At 36.2% G+C, this 19835-nt stretch overlaps 2 protein-coding genes across 2 annotated transcripts; both read right to left on the bottom strand.

The window, feature by feature from the left end:
• Positions 1-3422: 3422 nt before the first annotated feature.
• Positions 3423-4920, bottom strand: LOC131048218 (anthocyanidin 3-O-glucosyltransferase 7-like). Its single transcript, XM_057982109.2, has 2 exons — positions 4437-4920; positions 3423-4336 (listed from the first exon to the last, which is right to left on the bottom strand). The coding sequence occupies exons 1-2, from the start codon at positions 4918-4920 to the stop codon at positions 3423-3425; spliced, it is 1398 nt and encodes a 465-aa protein (XP_057838092.2).
• Positions 4921-8690: 3770 nt separating this feature from the next.
• LOC131048219 (linamarin synthase 2-like) lies at positions 8691-10174 on the bottom strand. Its single transcript, XM_057982110.2, has 2 exons — positions 9691-10174; positions 8691-9589 (listed from the first exon to the last, which is right to left on the bottom strand). The coding sequence occupies exons 1-2, from the start codon at positions 10172-10174 to the stop codon at positions 8691-8693; spliced, it is 1383 nt and encodes a 460-aa protein (XP_057838093.2).
• Between the last annotated feature and the right edge of the window lie 9661 nt (positions 10175-19835).

Raw genomic sequence — 19835 nt, 5'->3', positions numbered from 1 at the left:
CTCCTCCAAGAACCTACATCTCCTTTGAGTGCATCAAATCTCTCCTCTAGTGTTGTCAAAACACTCTCTCCTTTGATGTACAAAACACCAACCAAACATGAATACACCAAGTGAACCCACAAGAAAAGCCTAAACCACCTTGTTCTTTCAAGGGACAAAAATATTGTCAAGCCCCCTCTTTTGTTTAGGGACACAAATGAGAAAATAATGTGTTTCTTGTGCATGAATCACCCCCAAGTGAGAAGCTATCTTGGGATTATAAAAAGTCACGTGCCTCCATTTTCTCCAACCTCCAATCATATCTAGTTACACTCTATTCATTTAATGTCTTATTTGGCTCCTCAATAGCACAAGGATGTGAATCTTCAAAACATAAATGGCTCCAAGAATACAAAGAACATTTGATATGTGTACTCATAATTAAAAGAAAAGAGTAGGTATCAAATTCAAATGACCTTCCATTGAAATCTCTATAAATTCTTCCCCTTTGAACGTAGCATTAAAGGAAATACTACACTCTTTCAAAACCCAATTAACACAAAAAGCAATTCTTACAAACCATCTTTTCCATGAATAACAATATTTTTACTCCCAATAATTTCTCTAAAAATTTGGAGAATAAATTTATAAATTATATGATTAAACAATACCTCTACACTCCTTTTTCACCCTCTGAGATTGAGGAATGGATCATGAAATGCTAGGAAATTAAATTGGATTAAATTTGAACCTTCCAATTCACCTCTAATTTTAATAGTTTCTTTAACATTCCCTTATAAAAGTCCTCTAGAATTCATGTTTAATCAAATTATAAAATGACTTAAGTAGCTATTATTTGGAACAATAATCAAAACCTATAAAATGACCTCCAACAACTAGAATGTTTCTTCTATTACTAGCACTATTTTGGCAAAGTGTTTCCTTTTATATGCTTTTATCATCACACCTTTTCTTCTACTTCATTCAATAAATATCGCCAAACATTTACAATCTTCAAACTCGTCTTACATGTTTGGGACTATGCTCTAATATTATGGACCCAAAATGCTACCCCAATGTGAAACCTTCAAATTTTCCTCTCCATGTGTGGATTTAATATTCATCTTAAATAGCACAATATCTCATATGGAGAGGCATGGGTTTGGCATTACACATGTTAAGTGCATTTCCCTCAATCTAAACAATTTAGATGCCCAACATACTAGATTCTACATTCCAACATCGAGCACAATGGTAGCAGCTAGCAACCTTTACCATGGTTTTACACCCTTTTAACGCCTTCTATGCAACCTTAATAAACTTCATTTATACCACAAATGTCCCTCTCAATTACTTCCTCAAGCTCATCTAATGCTCATAATGATCAAGGACTGAACAACATTAAGGATTACGTTGAAGATGAGGCCCTGGATGTTGAAGGAGAACCTAAGGAGCAACATGTTTGGCAAAGGATCACTAAGGAGATGGAAGACCTTAGTGTGAGAGTTGAGAACTTGGAGACACCTCAGAATTGTCTGGGGTGTGAAATAAATAGGAACTGGATATGGAAGTTAGAGGGCAATATACAAGACTTGATAAAGATATGTCAATTCCTTATGCAAAATTGTGTTATGCAAGTTGTGACTATTTCTAAGAGAATTTAGAAGAGAAAGAAATGATAGGCTTAAATGATGTTGGAAGGTCAAAGGCACAAAATAACTGCAACTTTCTCTTTTAGGAGGAGGATGTAAAGATATTTTAGATGGTTGGGGCTATTTTGTTTAGTGCTCCTATATTTTCTTTAGTTGTTCTTAGTTCTAGATCCTCTGCTGCTTTATTTTGGTTTGGCTCTTGCTCTTTAGACTAGTACGCTTATATTTTCTCATGGTTATTTGGTTAAAACTCTTTTATTATGGGGCTTGCTCTCCAAGCCTATTTTTTGGTTGAATGGTTATTTAAGTGTTGAATTGTATGGGTTGGGGTCCTTCCCCCCTTTACTTCACAAAAATATTGGCCTTATTTCTTAATTAAAAATATTGGTTTTAGTTAGAGGTGCATAACTCATATGGGAAGATTAATAAGTTAAATTATATATTTTGATTTATAAATCAGGGATACAACAAAACAAATAAACATGGAATAGGAGTAAGACCACACAACATAAAGTCAAAATAAGATTTGAAGGAAACAAAACACTTCATGATAATCATAAAATAATCATTATTAAATAGAAGAACATAAAGGGACAAGAGTAGTACACACTTTAAGATCATATTACACCAAGAAAGAAAATCCTTTAAGTATTGTCATTGAATGGGCAGTTTCATGAAATTTTCATCCAATACTTAGAAATAGAAAGGACTTTATCTACATTGACCATCAATAATATAACGGCCTAAACAAAAGGCACCAAAATTTATATGTTTTCTTTTAAGAGAAAATATCCCAAAAACTCATTTCTTTGTTTTCTTTTAAGAGAAAATATCTCAAAAAACTCATTATTATTTCTATATAACACTAAACATAATAATAAAACATGTAAAAAAAAAACATGTAACTATTCCATATTAACTCTAGAAGGAGAATTTTATAGAAATTTATTTACAAAAAAATTAATATGATTATAGCATATAAACAACACTTTAGAAAAGGAATAATGACAGAGAGAGAACAAAAGTTGACACAAGAAAAATTCTCACTTGTCTTCCCCCCCAACCCTTCCCCCCCCCAAAAAAAAAAAAAAACATGCACACACACACACACACACACACCCCAACAAACACACTCACAAAAATTTAGTAGGATTATAGTGAGATAGGTTTGAACCTATCCGGCTTTAATTAATCATAAAAACAATTTAGAAAAGGAATAATAACAGAGATAGAATAGAAGTTGGCACAAGAGAAAGAATCTTCACCTCTTGACCCACACACCAACAAACACACTCGCACACACCTCAAGAAAAGTTTTTGAAGTAAAGCTAGGCTCGAAAGAACTCCCAATATCCTATTCAATAACAAACAATGATTACAATACATTCCCTAACAAAAAAGAAATCAATAATATCCAACCTTTAAAAAAATTAATAAAATAATATTAATGAATCCAACATTATATTATTAAAAAAAAAATTAAATTATACTCTCTAACATTCTATATAAAAAACTCAATTCAGCAATGATACCCAAAACATATCGAGATCATTAATTGATACAGTAACAACATCAACTATGATGAAATTGCACGGCGTTAACATCCTTCATGAAGAGTTAGCAAAATGAAAGCATACTTACTAATTAAAGTCCATTTTTAACACAACATTGTTTTGGTTCGACATAACCTATGTCGAAGTTGGAGACGAGAAGTCCTGCTCAGGATAAAAGCATTCCTTTCTGCAGGATAAACGAGCTAAGTAAAACAAAGCAATCGCTCCAGAAAGCAAGTCATTCATTTGGTTGTCTCTTCATGGCAGTCAAAAAGAGATTAAAGTTATTCCATGAAGAGCCCCCGTCCTTGATTGTATCCCTAGCAATTCCTTTCAATTTTCTCGCTTCCTCTCTTATCTCAAGGCCTTGTTCCGATTCCAGTAAAATCTCTACACCTTTCAAAAATTCTTCCTTCTCTCGAATTCCTTGGCTATTCGCATCCAACGGCAAACCCAACTTCCACACATCCACAACATACGTTCGGTTAATAAACTGGTCTGCAAAATAAGGCCAACAAAGCATAGGCACGCCCATGGTGATGCTTTCCTGCACAGAGTTCCACCCACAGTGAGTCACAAAACAGGCTAAGGAAGGATGAGATAACACCTCTAACTGTGGCGCCCAGGAAACTATGCAACCTCTATCTCTCACTCGCTCCAAGAAACCAGCAGGTAAAATAGCTTCGCTTCCTTTCATCAGATCGGAGCGCACAACCCACAGAAATGGTCTCTGTGTGGCATCTAATCCCAGCGCAAGCTCTTCCACTTGCTTTTCACTCATAATTCCAGTACTTCCAAAGGATATGTAGATCACAGAGTGGGTACACTGTTTATCTAGCCATTGTAAGCATTCCGTCTCATGTTTCCGTAAGCTTGGCAGGACCTTCGTGCTCGCCGTACTATGGAGAAACTCAGGAGGAATTAGAGGGCCTATTGGATACACGCCCACTTCTTTGGACAACGTTTCGACTACTGGAGCTTCGATCTCTAAGAAAGAATTGAAAAGGATCCATTTAATGTGCTTGATTTCTTGTGCCATGCGAGTACCTTTCCGAAAAAAGTATTCGCCTCCCCACAACCACGGAAGATCTCCAGAACGCAGCGGCGGCATGGAGGGAAGATATTTTGTTTTCTGATCTTGCTTTGGAATTCCTTCACAACAAAATCCACAAGGATGGAAAAGCTATTTAAATGTTGTTTGAATCATAAAAGAAAAACTAAAATCAATTGAAAGTGGATGATTATATATTACCATCGGAAGAAACGACACCAAGTGAGACCATATTGGTAATGAAGTAGTGAATGGCGAAGATTGAAACGGGAGCAGTGTGGAAAACGGCGAGGGGAACTTTGTGAAGCGTGGCTAGCGGGTGTAAACCAAAGGACATCCAGGCATCTGCAATTATACAGGTGAGCTTGTTTTCTTCTTCCCTGGCATTTATTTCCTGAATTACTCTATCAATAACAGAAGGCCCCATGCACTTTTCCACTGCGTCCATGCCATTTCCAATGCCTTCCAGAGTATCCATAACTGGGAATTCAAAGGGAACGGATATCATTTGGATGTTATCATGTAAAGAATTTGGAGCGTTGGCTTTGAGTATGCTGTTATGACTACTGTCAGAGTTGAGGAAAGTGAGGAGGAATCCATGGGAGACGAGCTTCCAGGCAAGTTGCATCATAGGATTAATGTGACCCTGTGCAGGAAAAGGAATGAGAAGCGCGTGAGGAACCATTGCTGAGCTTAGTTGTACACCTGACTCGAGAGAAACACAGATGTAATATTCTTGTTAGCAAAGAAGCCAAAATATAATAGGTAAAACATCGTTTTGCGAAGAGATCCTCGCCTGATAACTTTTGTCTCTTAGACCATATCGTTTAGCGACTTTTCGCATCTAGCCTTTCGACTGTCTCGTAGCATGCATAGTGATTATTGCATTATGCCGATCAAGTTTTATCTTTACGATAAAACGTTTCCTATGTATAGACATGGCAATCAAAATGATTGAATATATATATATATATAAAATATGAGTTAGATATTTTAATATATAATTTTAATATTTTTTAATTATTTAAATATATTTCTTAACTCAAGATTAATTTAATATTTTGTGGTGTCTATATTTTTTCTTCAAAATATGTCTAGTCTGATTTTTAATAGCATTTGATTATGTTTTTAATAGGATTGCACAAGTCACAAGTCACATTTTGTATGTTTTTAAATTATAAATTACCAATCTTAATAATTCTAAGATATGATTATTATGTTGTATTTATTAATTCGTTCTTTAATCTAATATTTTGTCATGTTTAGTTTCTTTGTTCAAAATATGTCTAGTCTAATTTCTAATAACATGTGATTATGTTTTTTATGAGATTGTACACACAATCACATCTCTTATGTTTTTAAAAAATTTAACCTTAATAATTCTAAAATGCAATTAAATATTATCAATAGTTTGAATTCATACGCATAGAATTCAAAACATTAAATATGAAGTTTTATTTCAAATGCTTGTGAAATAATTTGAATGAAAAAGTTGCTAACTTAAAGAATGAATTAACTAATGGAGAAGATATGAGAGGATAATTATGGATCAAGTTTAGTTTGTGTAAATGGATAATTAACTCATTTTACTTAAATAACAAACTATAATTTAATTAAATGATTAATTTTAATAGATAATTACTGATAATAGAAAATTAATAATAGTGGATTATTAATAATAATAGATCATTAATGATAATACTTAATTAATGATATGATTATAATTAATAAATAAACAATACAATAATAAGGAGAATTCTTTTAGTGTATGTTGCATTTTGCCCTTCATTAAGATGATATTTGAAGTGACACTATTTTAAAGAAAATAAAAGTAATTAAGAAGTAAAACATAGAAGCGATGTACAAAGCAATGATATGCCTCACTTGAGTAGGAAAAAAAATGACAATTTAGTTTGTGGAATGATTGATGCCTCCTCGAGATCTTATCCATTCAAAAATTATTTGAGTGATTTCTTGAAATAAGACATGTGAAAAATATGTCAAATGAAATTTCAAAAATGGCGGAAGAAAATTAAAACTAAGAGATAGATGCAATAAATTTAATATGGTGATTAGTTGTGATGATTTGAGGAGAACGGCCTTCATTTTATATAGCAATGTATATCAAACCAAGATGATATGTAGCTAATGCATGGACAATAAAAAGGAAAGGTCATTTGGGACATGGAAGACCATGTTGTTGTTGTGATGGTATATTGTACGGACCACGATAAATGAAAATAAATAAAAATACAAAATATCAAGCAACCAAGCATGCACTACAATGCAAAGACAAGCATCATCTTTCCCCTAGTCAAGATGATAAAAAATTGATTAATTGATAATAATGATAATGTTATTGATGTGGGAAGGATAGGTCCAAAAATAATGTGAGGATTATGTTATTAATTTTGAGAACAATATGAGGACTGGGTTAATAGATTGCATTGCAAGATTGCATGGATAAGGATTGTTGCATTTCTATGGACTACTTTTGAGATTTTATAGAATGTGGAGATTTTAGGATAGGTGGATTGAAAAGTTTGAGGAGTTTTGAGGAATATTTGAATTTCTTAGGATTGGAAGCTTGGAACTTGTCATGATACCATTACATATTTAACTTTACAGCCAACTTAATCATCTCTTCCACTTCATGATACCATTCAATATTTGAATTTACAACCAAAACTCAAGTATATAGATACACCTTGCTTCATATCAACTCTCACTTCTACCATAAGGCAGTTCATCACAACACTACATTATTCATTTAGATAGGTGATAAACATTTCTCATAAAATTTGCATCTCCCTTGTTCTTCTTAAACATTGATTTTATGGTTTCTCTCGACATGGGATGTCTTCTAAATTGTGATAAAAACTTTGACACTTAGGGGCCTCGTCTAAATATGTAAATAGTCATTTTTCCCTTACTCCATAGGCTAATTACATTTTTCAAGGTTCTACTCTATTTTTTTTTCTCCTTCCCCATCCATTTGGCTATACTCAAACTCCTTTAACTCTATACAACTTTATGGGTTCTCATGTCACCAGAGATATTCAAGACCTTAAATTTCAAGTAATGGAGACTATTGAGAATAGCAACCTCTATAGATAAACTTGAAATATAAAGCTTAAACCAATGACAAAGATTACATAATGAGTTGCTACCCAAGGCCAAAACCCATATATATCCTCCTCCATGGACTGAACAAAGCTGCTAACATTCCTCTTTCACAACCAATCTTTCATCATTTTCATAAATTTTGCATTCTATGTATAAAAAATAAAGGGATGGCTTCACAAGAAATGGAGAAACACAGAGAAAAGAACTGCTATATATAACAATGCCTCACATGCTCAAGATAAATTTGCTCTGATATCAAACTAATACAAACACCTAGCTCAGCACATACTTCTAAATCTGACTTTTCCAATACACAAAGACAAAAACTTGAGAAACATTCAAGATTCTTTATTATTACTCACAAAAAACAACTATAGAAGGAAATAGATAGATAATGTTATTAACAAGGGTTAATTGAGTACAAATAAGAGCACTTAGAAATAGCAAAGAGAATACACAAGATATATTTCCATTAACCGAGAAAATATTTTCATCACTCAAAAGCCCAATTCTCCTATCCTCCTCCTTCCCTCAAGTTACAAATCTGCAACCTAATATATCCTTTCATTTCTCTCAAAGACAATTACTCCTCATTAGACTCTAACTCTCTATTTTTAGAATCCATGTTGTCGTGGTACCTAACAGTCTAACTCACTAAAATCTACTACTAGACGTAATCAAAAAAACTAAATGTGTGCTGGCAGTCAGCTCCTAAGTTTAAAGAGTCATTTGCATCACTTTTAAATCTAATTACTATATTTTTTTTATTTTACAACATATGAATGATTTATTGCATTATAATTTGATGAATCTAATATTGCTACAACTTATAAGATTATGCTTTCAACATTAGAGTTTTAACATTTAATTTATTACTGATATTAAAAAAAATTGAAAATCGAATTACTGAATAAAATTGAAATTTAAAGTTTCTCCATGCCTTATCATTGAATTATATTATTTATAAAATAAAAAATTTTTATTTTATACCATCTATATCTATATACAATACTCAATCCAACAACAATATTAAAACACAATTGTATTATTAATTAATACACCCTGCACTATCTACCTGAAGAGTTTAGCAAAATGAAAACATGGTGAAGTTCTATTTCTAATAAAATAGACTTTAACACAACATTGTTTAGATTTTACAACAGGTTGCTGAACAAGAAAGAGCATTTTTGGAACAGCATGGATGACATAACCTATTATGTGGAAGTAGGACACGAGACAAAATGAAACAAAACAGGGTCCCTCTCTGCACGATAATGAAAGACCTGAAACAAAACAATGGCTCCAAAAAGCAAGTCATTCATTCGGTTGTCACTTCATGGTGGTGACAAATAGATTAAAATTATTCCATGAGGAGCCCCCGTCCTTGACTGAATCCCTAGCAATTATCTTCAATTTTCTAGCTTCCTCTCTTATTTCAAGGCCTTGTTCCGATTCCAGCAAAATCTCTACGCCTTTTACAAACTCTCCCTTCTCTATAATTCCTTCGCTATTCGCATTTAATGGCAAACCCAATTTCCACACATCAATAACATACGTGCGGTTAAGAAACTGGTCTGCAAAATAAGGCCAACAAAGCATGGGCACGCCCATGGTGATGCTTTCCTGCACAGAGTTCCATCCACAGTGAGTCACAAAACAGGCTATGGAAGGATGAGATAACACCTCTAACTGTGGGGCCCACGAAACTATGCAACCCCTATCTCTCACACGCTCCAAGAAATTTGCAGGTAAAATAGCTTCGCTTCCTTTCATCAGATCGGGGCGTACAACCCACAGAAATGGTCTCCGGGTTGCCTCCATTCCCATAGCAAGCTCTTCCACTTGCTTTTCACTCAGAACTGTAATACTTCCAAAAGATATGTATATCACAGAGTGGGCACAGTGTTTATCTAACCACTGTAAACATTCTGTGTCATTTTTCCAGAAGCTTGGGAGGACCTTCGTGCTTGTCCTGCTATGGAGAAACTCGGGAGGAATTAGAGGGCCTATTGGATACACTCCCACTTCTTTGGACAACGTTTCGACTAATGAAGCTTCGATCTCTAAGAATGAACTGAAAAGGACCCATTTGATGTGTTTGACTTCCTCTGCCATACGAATCCCTTTTCTAAACATGTATTCGCCTGCCCACAACCACGGAAGATCTCCCGAATGCAACGCCGGCATGGAGGAATGAAATTTTACTGTTTTATCTTGCTTTGGAGTTCCTTCAACACAAAACCCACAAAGATGAAAAAAGGTTTTAATTTGTCATTTGCATCATGAAATAGAAACTAAAATAGATTGAAAGTGTATTATTATATGTTACCATCTGAAGCAAGGATGCCAAGCGAGACCAGACTGGGACTAAAGTAGTAGATGGTGAAAAATGAAGCGAGAGCAGTGTGGAAAGCGGCGAGGGGAATTTTATGGAGCATGGCCACCGGCTGTAAGCCAAAGCACATCAAGGCGTCTGCAATTATACAGGTGAGCTTGTTTTCTTCATTTCTGGCATTTATTTCCCGAACTACTCTATCAATTACAGAAGGCCCCATGTCCTTTCCCAACGCCTCCATGCCATTTGCAATGCCTTCCAGAGTATCCATAATAGGGAATTCAAAGGGAACAGATATCATTCGGATGTTATCATGCAAAGAATTTGGAGTGTTGGCTTTGAGTATGCGGTTATGATTACTGTCGGAGTTGAGGAAAGTGACAAGGAATTCATGAGAGATGAGCTTCCAGGCGAGCTGCATCATGGGATTAATGTGACCCTGTAAAGGAAAAGCAACAAGAAGAGCGTGAGGAACCATGGCTGAGCTGAGCTCTACACCCCTCTCCAGAACAGCAAAGATGTAATAATCTTCTTAGCCAAAATATAATCGATGAAACATCATTTTGAGAAGGTACCCACGCCTGAAAACTTTTGTCTCTTACTCAATATCATATAGCTGTTGCATATATCGAACATTCCGCTTCTACCTTACCAGCATATTAAATACCTACAGTGTTCGAATGGACTTCACTGATTTTTTTGTTTAACGTTATGTATACAATATATGTCAAAACTTATAATAAGTCTGCTAAAAAAATATTATTGTTGCAATTGGAGTATAATACTGTAAATTGAGTTGGCATTAATGTTAAAAGGAAAAGAACTTTATTGAAACATAAGATGGAGCAAGTATATCTATAGGCTGGCATTATTAAAAAATAATTGGATTTTGTCATCGATTGAATTTGATGATCTCTCCTAGATTTCGCATTCTTTCTTGTATTAAATCATAGGCGAGTAATGATAAATTGTTTATATTTTATAATTAGAACATATAATCCCAACATTAGAGTTTATGAATGCTCTCCAACCATTTATGGTAAGCATATATTTATTCCGTCATGAAAATGAACAATATTTGTCATCTTTACCAAAAGCAGAATTCTTACAATCAATAAATTACAATCCACCTTGTCTCTGAGATGATTAGGTAGTACTAAAGAATATAGGAACAAAGGAAATATAATTCATGATTATTAAATTTTGAAAATTGATATTAAATATACGGTTGGAGCAAGTTTCAAATGTGTTGCTTGTACTCTCCAGTTTCAAATTTTAAATCGAAGGAGTGTTAAATTAAAACAAGAAAAGAGAGAACATATAATAAACACAAAACAAAGAAAGAAAATAATACAACAAAAAACACGACACAAATTTATAGTGTTTCACCATAAAACTTATGTCCACTCTCAAGCAAGGAAAAACTCTTTATTAATTGTTATCCTATCTACATCATACATGGACTGTACATAATCGTTTATACTATCACATTCGGCTATGAGACCAAGAGTTGGGAAAATGTGAATGGTCATGTGACCGTTGCGCTTCACATTCCCAACAATCTCCCCTGTGAAGGCCAATCGGTACAGCCATGCAGTGTGACATCCCTAATTCCATTTCTAAACTCCTAATACAACTAGCAAGCAAGATTTTAGCTTCACCAAACTTTGTTTGAGAACAATCTAGATTAATCTTCTCCAAATCAAATCAAAGTCAAAAACATCTTCTCTTACTAATTTCTCAGACACAAACTCGCCCATCAAACCACAACCAAAAACACTTCTTTCAGAAGGTACAAAATAAACTCCTCCATCTAGAGAAGAACCCTTGAACACATCATCTCCAACCTTGAACACTGAAACATCAAATGTTCCAAGATCAAAAACAAATATAGTTTCATTATATCCCCTCTGCTCAAATGCCTTGCAAACTTTGCCTATGCTTCTACTCACACATTTTCTTCAAGCATTTTGTCAAAAAATAATAGTCGCGCATCATGAATCCTTCTACCCTACACCAGTCCTACAACCATGGTTATCTAGGAAACAACATTTTGGAAACTAAGAGGAACAACCCACTCTTCCAAAAACATATTCCTTGACCGTTGCCTCAAGAACTGAGAGTCATTAGCTACTCCATAAGTTGGGCTACATACATCACTCCAACTCCCATATGGAAATTGTTCCCAACTAGGGATTTTTCCATAGGCCCACATGGCCAATAAAGCTAATATTAACATGTGACTTCTTGCACTCAAACTTAAGCGTAACACGGTGAACAAGCCTCTGGAGAAGTCAGTGATCACTGTTTCATGCTCCAGCTATATTACTCTCAACAGCATGAAGCTCTATAGCACTTTTCATTACGCTTATATGTCGATCATCTTGGCCGTCTTCTTTATCCAAAACAAAATCCCGAAAATGATTGGTTTCTATGGCAGGTCTTTTTATTGCAATCCTGGTAGGAGAAGCCAATTGCTCCACATAAGTGCCCACACCCAAATCACTGACCACATGTAGCAATTCTTCCCTCTCGTTCGTGCCACCTTCCAACATGGCGAATATATTATCTACAGCATCCTCATAGTCAATAAATTTCTCAACTCGGACCTTCGTTTCTTCCAGGTTATCATTGAGGCAAATGGAGTGAGAAAGCTCCTCACCACAGGAATGCTTCTCTAAAGAAGTCACAAGTCAGTATGAGTCCAAATTTGCTTGGTTAAGTCCTTCCATGGTCGTCACCCTTGTTTCTCTTTGCATTGCCTATCTTGGTGCAATAGGGGTTGCTATTCTTCTTCTTCTTCTATTGGGCATTCTATTAGTAATATTGTGCATTAGATTCTCCCTTGTCTTTTTATTATGTGTTGTGGCTCTAATTCTTTTCTCTTTAAATTCTTCGAACTCATCAAACACATCTACCTTTCCAATTTATTCAACTTCTCTATCAAAATCATTGTCTTTAGCGATAGAAACATTCTCATTATCATTGCCAAGCCTCCTAGGGCCATAAATTTGTGTCTCCTTGGTAGTGCTCCAAATTGCATCCTCCTCATCTTGAGAGTCAAACTCCACAATGGATTCAACAGTAAATTCCCCAAGATGCACAAACACCTCCAGAAACATGGCGACCATGAGATTCTGACCTTCTTTCTTCTCCTGGAATTAAAGGATAAATAATTTTCTTCTGCCTCGAATTCCATATCTATAACAGACCGACTCTCACTCTACCCTATGTGGTTTAATTTATGCTCTGTATCCTTTGGTTGAAGAGTTAATTTATCAAAACCCTCATGACCAAATTTTGAACTGAATGGCCCACCCCAAGCTCTCTGCTCTAAATTCGTAAGTTTTGCTCTAATTTTCTCAACTTCACGAGCCATTGAAATAAAATTATTCCCCATTGCATCTTCCATAAATATCAATCTATCTATGAGAAATAGATTATCTTCCTTCAGCCTCACAATTTTATATATTCCTCCTAGTTCTCAATCTCATCTTCCTCAAATTCATCCACACTCGCTTCAATGTCCTCTTCTTTAGTCCAATCCTCCTCATTTTTTCAGCCATTCCACCAATGTACATGACAGATTCTTTCAGGTTTTGTAGGCACAACATCACTCTTTGTCAAATCTAAATTGTCAATAAATTCTTCAATAATAAGATCAATCTCGTCATCTTCTTTCATCTCTACTCAATCACTCACCAAAATTTGATAACAATTATTAATTTAAAACAAGAAGAGAAAGAATATATAATCAACATAAATAGAGAGAAAATAATACAACAAAAACACAAAACATGAATTTATAGTGATTCGGCATAAAGGCTACATCCACTCTCAAGAAGGGAAAAAATCTTTATTAGTTGTCATTCAATCTACATCGTACATGGACTGCACACATCCACTTATACAACCACATTCAACTGTGAAACCAAGAGTTGGGAGAATGTAAATAGTCATGTGACCATTGGGATTCACATTCCCAAAAAAGAGAAGAGAAAGAAGGAAAAAGGGCAACTTGCAGGCTTGCAGTATGCTCTATGTTTCCAACTAAGCTCTATGCAGCATTTAGGATGTACATTTTACTGTATTTATTAATTAATTGAATCTACAGCCACTAAAATTTATTGCATTATGTCGAGTAATGAATCATCATATCTTAAATATTTTGCACTGACGCATGTAGGTATCACTAGCACACTTTAAGCATTGAATATATAAGTGGTCAAGTCAAGAGTCGGCCACGTGAAGTCTTCTAATCCAATTTTTTTTTGTTCACTTAGCATTCCACATTTTTAATTTTTACATTTGTTGTTTCAATTTCCATATTACAAAAGATAATAGTTGCATGGGGTCCAATTGTTAGTATAGTACTTGTGGTTGTAATATCTAGTCTTCAAACATATTTATACTATATATTATCAATAATAAGTCCACAAGTAAATTAAAAACAACAAAATGTTAGTCAAGATAGACCCATAACATGAGAATTAATAAATGTTATATAAAAAACATAAATAAACTCACAAACAAATGAAATGAAATAAGTACAATTTTGTTTCATATAAAATGTCATAACTATCTATATAACTTTGTTATGTATAAAATAAAGTGATCATTTGAACAAGATATGTTGTCATAGTAAAAAAATACTATTTTATGTGTACAACTACTGGGATAACTATGTATATGCATTTTGATTATTTCATATTAATATTTTATCCTATCATGGATATGAAAGGTGGCCACAATAAATAAATTGTACTTTCCAATGAAATGTGAAGGATTGCCAAAAATTCTTATGAACATTTAAAGTTGAATATAAGTTGCATTTTATATAATAATGTGTCATTTTTATAACAACAAATAGCTCTTTTGTAGGGTTGGAAAAAATGTTGAACGGGAGTAGCCGAAGGTGGGGGTGTGGCACTAGAGTTTTGGGAGGCCATTGTGTTGCAGGCGATGTTGCAGCTTACAATGGCGATGGAGATGACGAGGATGATGGATGGCGGTTGACAGCCTGTTTTGGGTGGGGTTCACGAAGACTCTCCATCCCTTCCTCGCTCATGGTTGTCGGCTCTGCTTGGTTCCTCTTTGCATGGATTGACTGGATCTTCCTTAGGGCCTCTTCCTCTTGGAAGGATGGCATGTGTGTGGGGTTTGTGGATGTGTATGGTGGTGAGGTTGTTTCGGGAGGATCTTCTCTCCCTCTTTGGCACTGGGACAAGTATTTGGAACATCGTAGCTCTTCTTTTCCCTTGTTCTCTATGGCCTTCTATTCGACCTGTAGCTTGGGAGGCGGAAGAGGTATCGGGGGTAGTGTGGGGACTCTTTTGGTGTGTGATGCAGATGTTTTTGTCTTTTGGCCAAAGGTTTCTGTGTTTGGTGTTGTTCAAGATGGTGCAATTGTGGCAGATCTGTTCACTTTTGGCGAGGTGGTGGGTTCTTTGGGGCCCTGGTGGTGCAGGGCACCTCTTGGTTTTGGATTTTTTTTGTTTGTGTGTTGATAGATGGTCCTACACCCTAGAATGGTGTTTTGAATCAATGTGGATCTTTGGAACCTATGAATGTAAAAAAGAACTTCTTGTAAGGTTAGTTGGCTCTAGGTCACTTATAAACCTAGTGACCAACTCTAACCATGGGTTCATCTAGGGTAGGAGGTATGTTTTTAAGTTGTTCCCTAAGTTTTTTTAGGCTTAGGATTGGTCTACAAGTCCATTAGGGACTTTGGAATGTCAAAATTGAAAAGTTGTCAAAAGATGTAAAAAGTTGCAAAAGTTGCTAAGCAACATTTCCCCACCGATTGGCCAAGTAGTTCCAACGGTCTTAACAAATTGAAAATCAGTTTTAGTTGTTGGGGATGGCCTATTTGTGCCTTATAGATCATCGTTGAGTTGGTTGGATGATGAATGTGAGAAGTTGGTGGTTTGAATAAACAAAAACTCAAATTTTACCCATTTTTACTGGTTTATGTACTGTACGATCTGATAGAGCATTGGTTGGCATAAAATTTTGAATTGGTTGGATTGTGGTGTGAGTGAAAGTTCAAATGCAAGTGTTCTGACTCGAATTGGTGAAGTCTAGAGAAATTTGTAGGAAGTTTATCAAAACTATCACTCCAAGAACTGGTACATAGGGTTTCACCAAAAATATGACCCTAACCTACAAATCCTATTGAGGAACTCATTGGCCCTTTGGGAAATGCAAGTTGAGGGTGTGTACATTATTATTCCAAAGGGGTGGAATTTGGGGGTGAGTTTTGGTGTGGTTTCCACCATACCCTAGGTTAAACAAAATCATGTGTTTAGCCTAGCCTTGAGGAGGAATGAGAGAACAGTCACCTAAGGAGAGTTTGGGAACCGGTTTGAAAGGTGGTTTTGGTTCATTAGACACCCGAGGAGAATCCCCAAGGGGTGATTTAGATTCTGCAACCTCATTCGTAGTTGCTTTGGAAAATAGACCTAATTAGGCCTATTAGGTCTACCAACCCAGTAGGTGCTTAGGAGTTTTGGAGCAAGGTAATAACTCTATCTCTTGGAATTGGATGTAAGTTCCAAAAGGGTACTCCAAAATGTAATTTATTCCTAGGGTTATTTGAAATAAATTTGAATTATTTGAGAAATACCGGTCAGATAGGACTACAAGGAATAGGCCTAATTGGGGGTTCCTTGACCCGGGTGCAGTAGGAAGTCTCCAAAATTGGGTGAAAGGCATGGTATGAGTGTCCTAGGTTGTCAAATATTCCTAACCCTCCTTAGAAAGTGTGGTGGTTGATTGAGTATATTGTGTGTGGGTAGAACCCTAGTTGTGGGTTGAGACAAGCCTTCTCAAGGCTTAAAAGGGTGATTTGGGTCTTCTTACCTTCTTGTTGCCCACTCTGCATCAAGTGGTATTAGAGGCTTAAAGGTTTTTGAGGGTGGAAGAAGGAGGTATTTAAGATGTCAGAAGGAGAAGACACTAGTAATGGAAGAAGGATGACCAACGTTGAATTGGCCAAGTTGGTAAGAGAGCAGGTGGCAGCCAACAAATAGATGAGAAAAGAATTGGATAGGTTGAAGGGAAAGATGGATAAGAAGAAAGGAGACTCTGAAGAAGAAGAGGAAGAAGGGAATGAGGATTATGCCCTTTTGCTGGTAAGAGAAAGGATACCTGTAGATCAGAGAAGTTTCCTTGAAGCCCTTGAGAGAGTAGGTAGCAGAGATGACAAAGCAAGCCTACCTATTTTTACTGGGAAGATTAAACCAGAGGAGGTGATGGATTGGTTGGAGGCCTTGGAGAATCACTTTGAGTTTGAATATGTGTCTGAGAACCAAAAGATGAAGACTGCTAAGTCCAAGATGAAAAGATTTGCCCTTAGTTGGTGGAACTACTTGCAAAATGAGAGAGTAGAAGAGGGAAAGAACCCCATCTCATCATGGAAGAGGATGGTTGCAAAGGTGAAAAGACAATTTGTACCTGATTATTATGATGTGACAATGCACAAGAAGTTTCATAGCCTAAGACAAAAGGATTTGGATGTCAGTGGATACACAGAGGAGTTCCACAAACTATCCTTCAGAGCAAGGGTGTCAGAGATTGAAAAGAAAAAGTTGGCAAGATACATGAATGGCCTCAAGTATGCCATTCGAGATGAATTAAGTCTCTACAATCCGGAGACAGTTCACAAATGCTATCAGATGGCACTGAGGATTGAAGAAAATTTTAGAAGAAAGGGAGACCAACAAGGTAGAGGAAGAGGAGGTAACTTTAGAGGAAAAGGTAGATTTGGTGGAAGGGGAACATCTCCTAAACAACAAGGAGAGTCAAGTAATCAGGAATCAGAAGGAGAACCAAGTCACAGGGGTAGTTTCAAAGGAAGGACACCAAATGGTCGAGGTAGATTTGGAGGTAGAGGATCCAATGTGTTCACCGAAAGGTGTTTCACATGTAATCACGTTGGCCATCAGTCATTTAGATATCCGAAAAAACAAGGCTCTAACAGTCAAGGTGGAGAAAGGAGAGTTCATTTAGCATAGGAGGAGGACACCCAAATTGTGAACTCACCTTCAAGACATGCAGACCCAGAACAAGGGGAGTGTCTGATGTTCCAAAGGGCCCTCTTGAAGGTACCAACCGTCAAGGAGCCACCACAGAAGAAGACACTATTCAGAACTACTTGCAAGGTAAGTGGAAAAGTATGTAGAGTCATTGTGGACTCAGGGTCAACGGATAATCTTGCTTCAATTGAGATGGTTAGCAAGCTTGGATTGAAGAAATTTCCTCATCCCTACCCCTACAAAGTCTCTTGGTTGAGCAAAGAGCAGCAAGCCTTGGTAAGTGAACAAGTTTGGGTTGAATTTCAAATAGGTGAATATAGAGACAAGATCTTGTGTGATGTTACAGAGATGGATGCTTGCCATTTACTCCTTGGAAGACCATGGCAATATTATGTAGACTCAAGACATGATAGGAGGAAAAATGTCTACAAGTTAACTAAAAATGGTGTGCAATACACTATGACTCCACTACTAGATGATGGTAAGGATAGTCACGTTGTGACTAGTGTCATGTTAGTAGGTAAAGAGGAGTTTATGCAGACACTCAGTGAGAAGGGTACCCCATGCTTTTCCATAGTGGTGAAGCCAAGAGAAGAAGTGAGAAAGAAAATGGAAGATAAAGTGCAAGAAAGAACTGCAAGTCCTAGAGAAGTGAAGGAATTGTTGGAAAGATACAAGGGTATAGTTGCAGGAAGCAAACCAAAGACCTTGCCACCTTTCAGTGATGTGAGTCACTGTATTGACCTTATACCAAGCTCAACATTGCCCAACAAAGAAGCATATAAATTGACCCCTGATCAAAATGAAGAACTTGCAAAGCAAGTACATTAGTCGCTAGAAAAGGGATTCATAAGGAAGAGCATTAGCCCTTGTGTTGTCCCTACAGTATTGGCCTCTAAGAAAGAAGGTACATGGAGATTATGTATAGACTCTAGAGCCATAAATAAGATCACTATCAGGTATAGGTTCTCTATGCCTCAGATAGAGGACTTGATGGACTGTCTAGCAAGAGCCAAGTACTACTCTAAGGTGGATTTGAAGAGTGGTTACCATCAAATTAGGATAAGAGAGGGAGATGAGTGGAAGACAACCTTCAAAACAAATGAAGGACTTTATGAATGGCTAGCTATGATATTTGGCCTCTCAAATGCCCCTAGTACATTCATGAGACTCATGAATGAAGTCTTGAAACCTTTTATCAATCATTGTGTTGTTGTGTACTTAGATGATATTCTGATTTTTAGTAAGGATAGGGATGAGCATCTAACACACTTGGATTTGGTATTGAAAAGGTTGAATGAAGAACAGTTGAAGATCAATTTGGAGAAGTGTGTCTTCTTGCAAGAAGATTTGGTGTTTCTTGGTTTTGTAATCTCCAAGAGCAATATCAAGATGGACCCATCCAAGATGGAAGCAATCCTCAATTGGCCTACCCCTAGAAATGCAAGTGAGGTAAGGAGTTTCCATGGTCTTGCAAGCTTCTATAGGAATTTTATTAAGAATTTTAGTGGTGTATGTGCACCTATGATTGATACTATTAAGGGGGGTAGAAAATGTCAATTTGTATGGATTAGTGAAGCAGACAAGTCCTTTGAGTATTTGAAAAGGAGGGTAGCAGAACAGTCTATATTGGTTTTACCTGATTTTCATAAGATTTTCACCATAGAATGTGATGCAAGTAACAAGGAATTTGGGGAAGTCTTGAGCCAAGAAGGTAGTCCAGTAGCCTTCTTTAGTAAAAAATTAAATGAGGCTAAACACAAGTACTCAACCTATGACTTAGAGATGTATGCAATGGTCCAATTCTTGAGAAAGTGGAGGCATTATTTTTCGCCAAAGGAATTTGTAGTCTATACTGATAACCATGCTCTGAGTTTCTTGAATAGGCAGGACAAGTTGAATCACCAGCATATGAAGTGGATGGAATACCTTCAAGCATTCACTTTCCCCATCAAGCACAAGAAAGGAGTAGCACATAAGGTAGCTGATGCCATTAGTAGGAGGAACCTGGCAATAAAAGAGATTCAGTTGGAGAGCATAGGTATTAATTCCATGAAGGATGTGTACCAAGGAGATGAGGATTTCCAAGAATCATACCAAGTA

Source organism: Cryptomeria japonica, unplaced genomic scaffold (assembly GCF_030272615.1).
Source record: "Cryptomeria japonica unplaced genomic scaffold, Sugi_1.0 HiC_scaffold_201, whole genome shotgun sequence".
Lineage (NCBI taxonomy): Eukaryota > Viridiplantae > Streptophyta > Pinopsida > Cupressales > Cupressaceae > Cryptomeria > Cryptomeria japonica.
This window is presented reverse-complemented; position numbering and strand designations above follow the sequence as displayed.

Bases quoted from the DNA above. Each gene is read 5' to 3' on its own strand.
- LOC131048218 (XM_057982109.2), bottom strand. From the start codon at position 4,920: ATGGTTCCTCACGCGCTTCTCATTCCTTTTCCTGCACAGGGTCACATT. The intron at 4,337-4,436 runs GTAATATATAAT...TTTGTTGTGAAG, and splicing joins TGGTGTCGTTTCTTCCGATG to GAATTCCAAAGCAAGATCAG.
- LOC131048219 (XM_057982110.2), bottom strand. From the start codon at position 10,174: ATGGTTCCTCACGCTCTTCTTGTTGCTTTTCCTTTACAGGGTCACATT. The intron at 9,590-9,690 runs GTAACATATAAT...TTTGTGTTGAAG, and splicing joins TGGCATCCTTGCTTCAGATG to GAACTCCAAAGCAAGATAAA.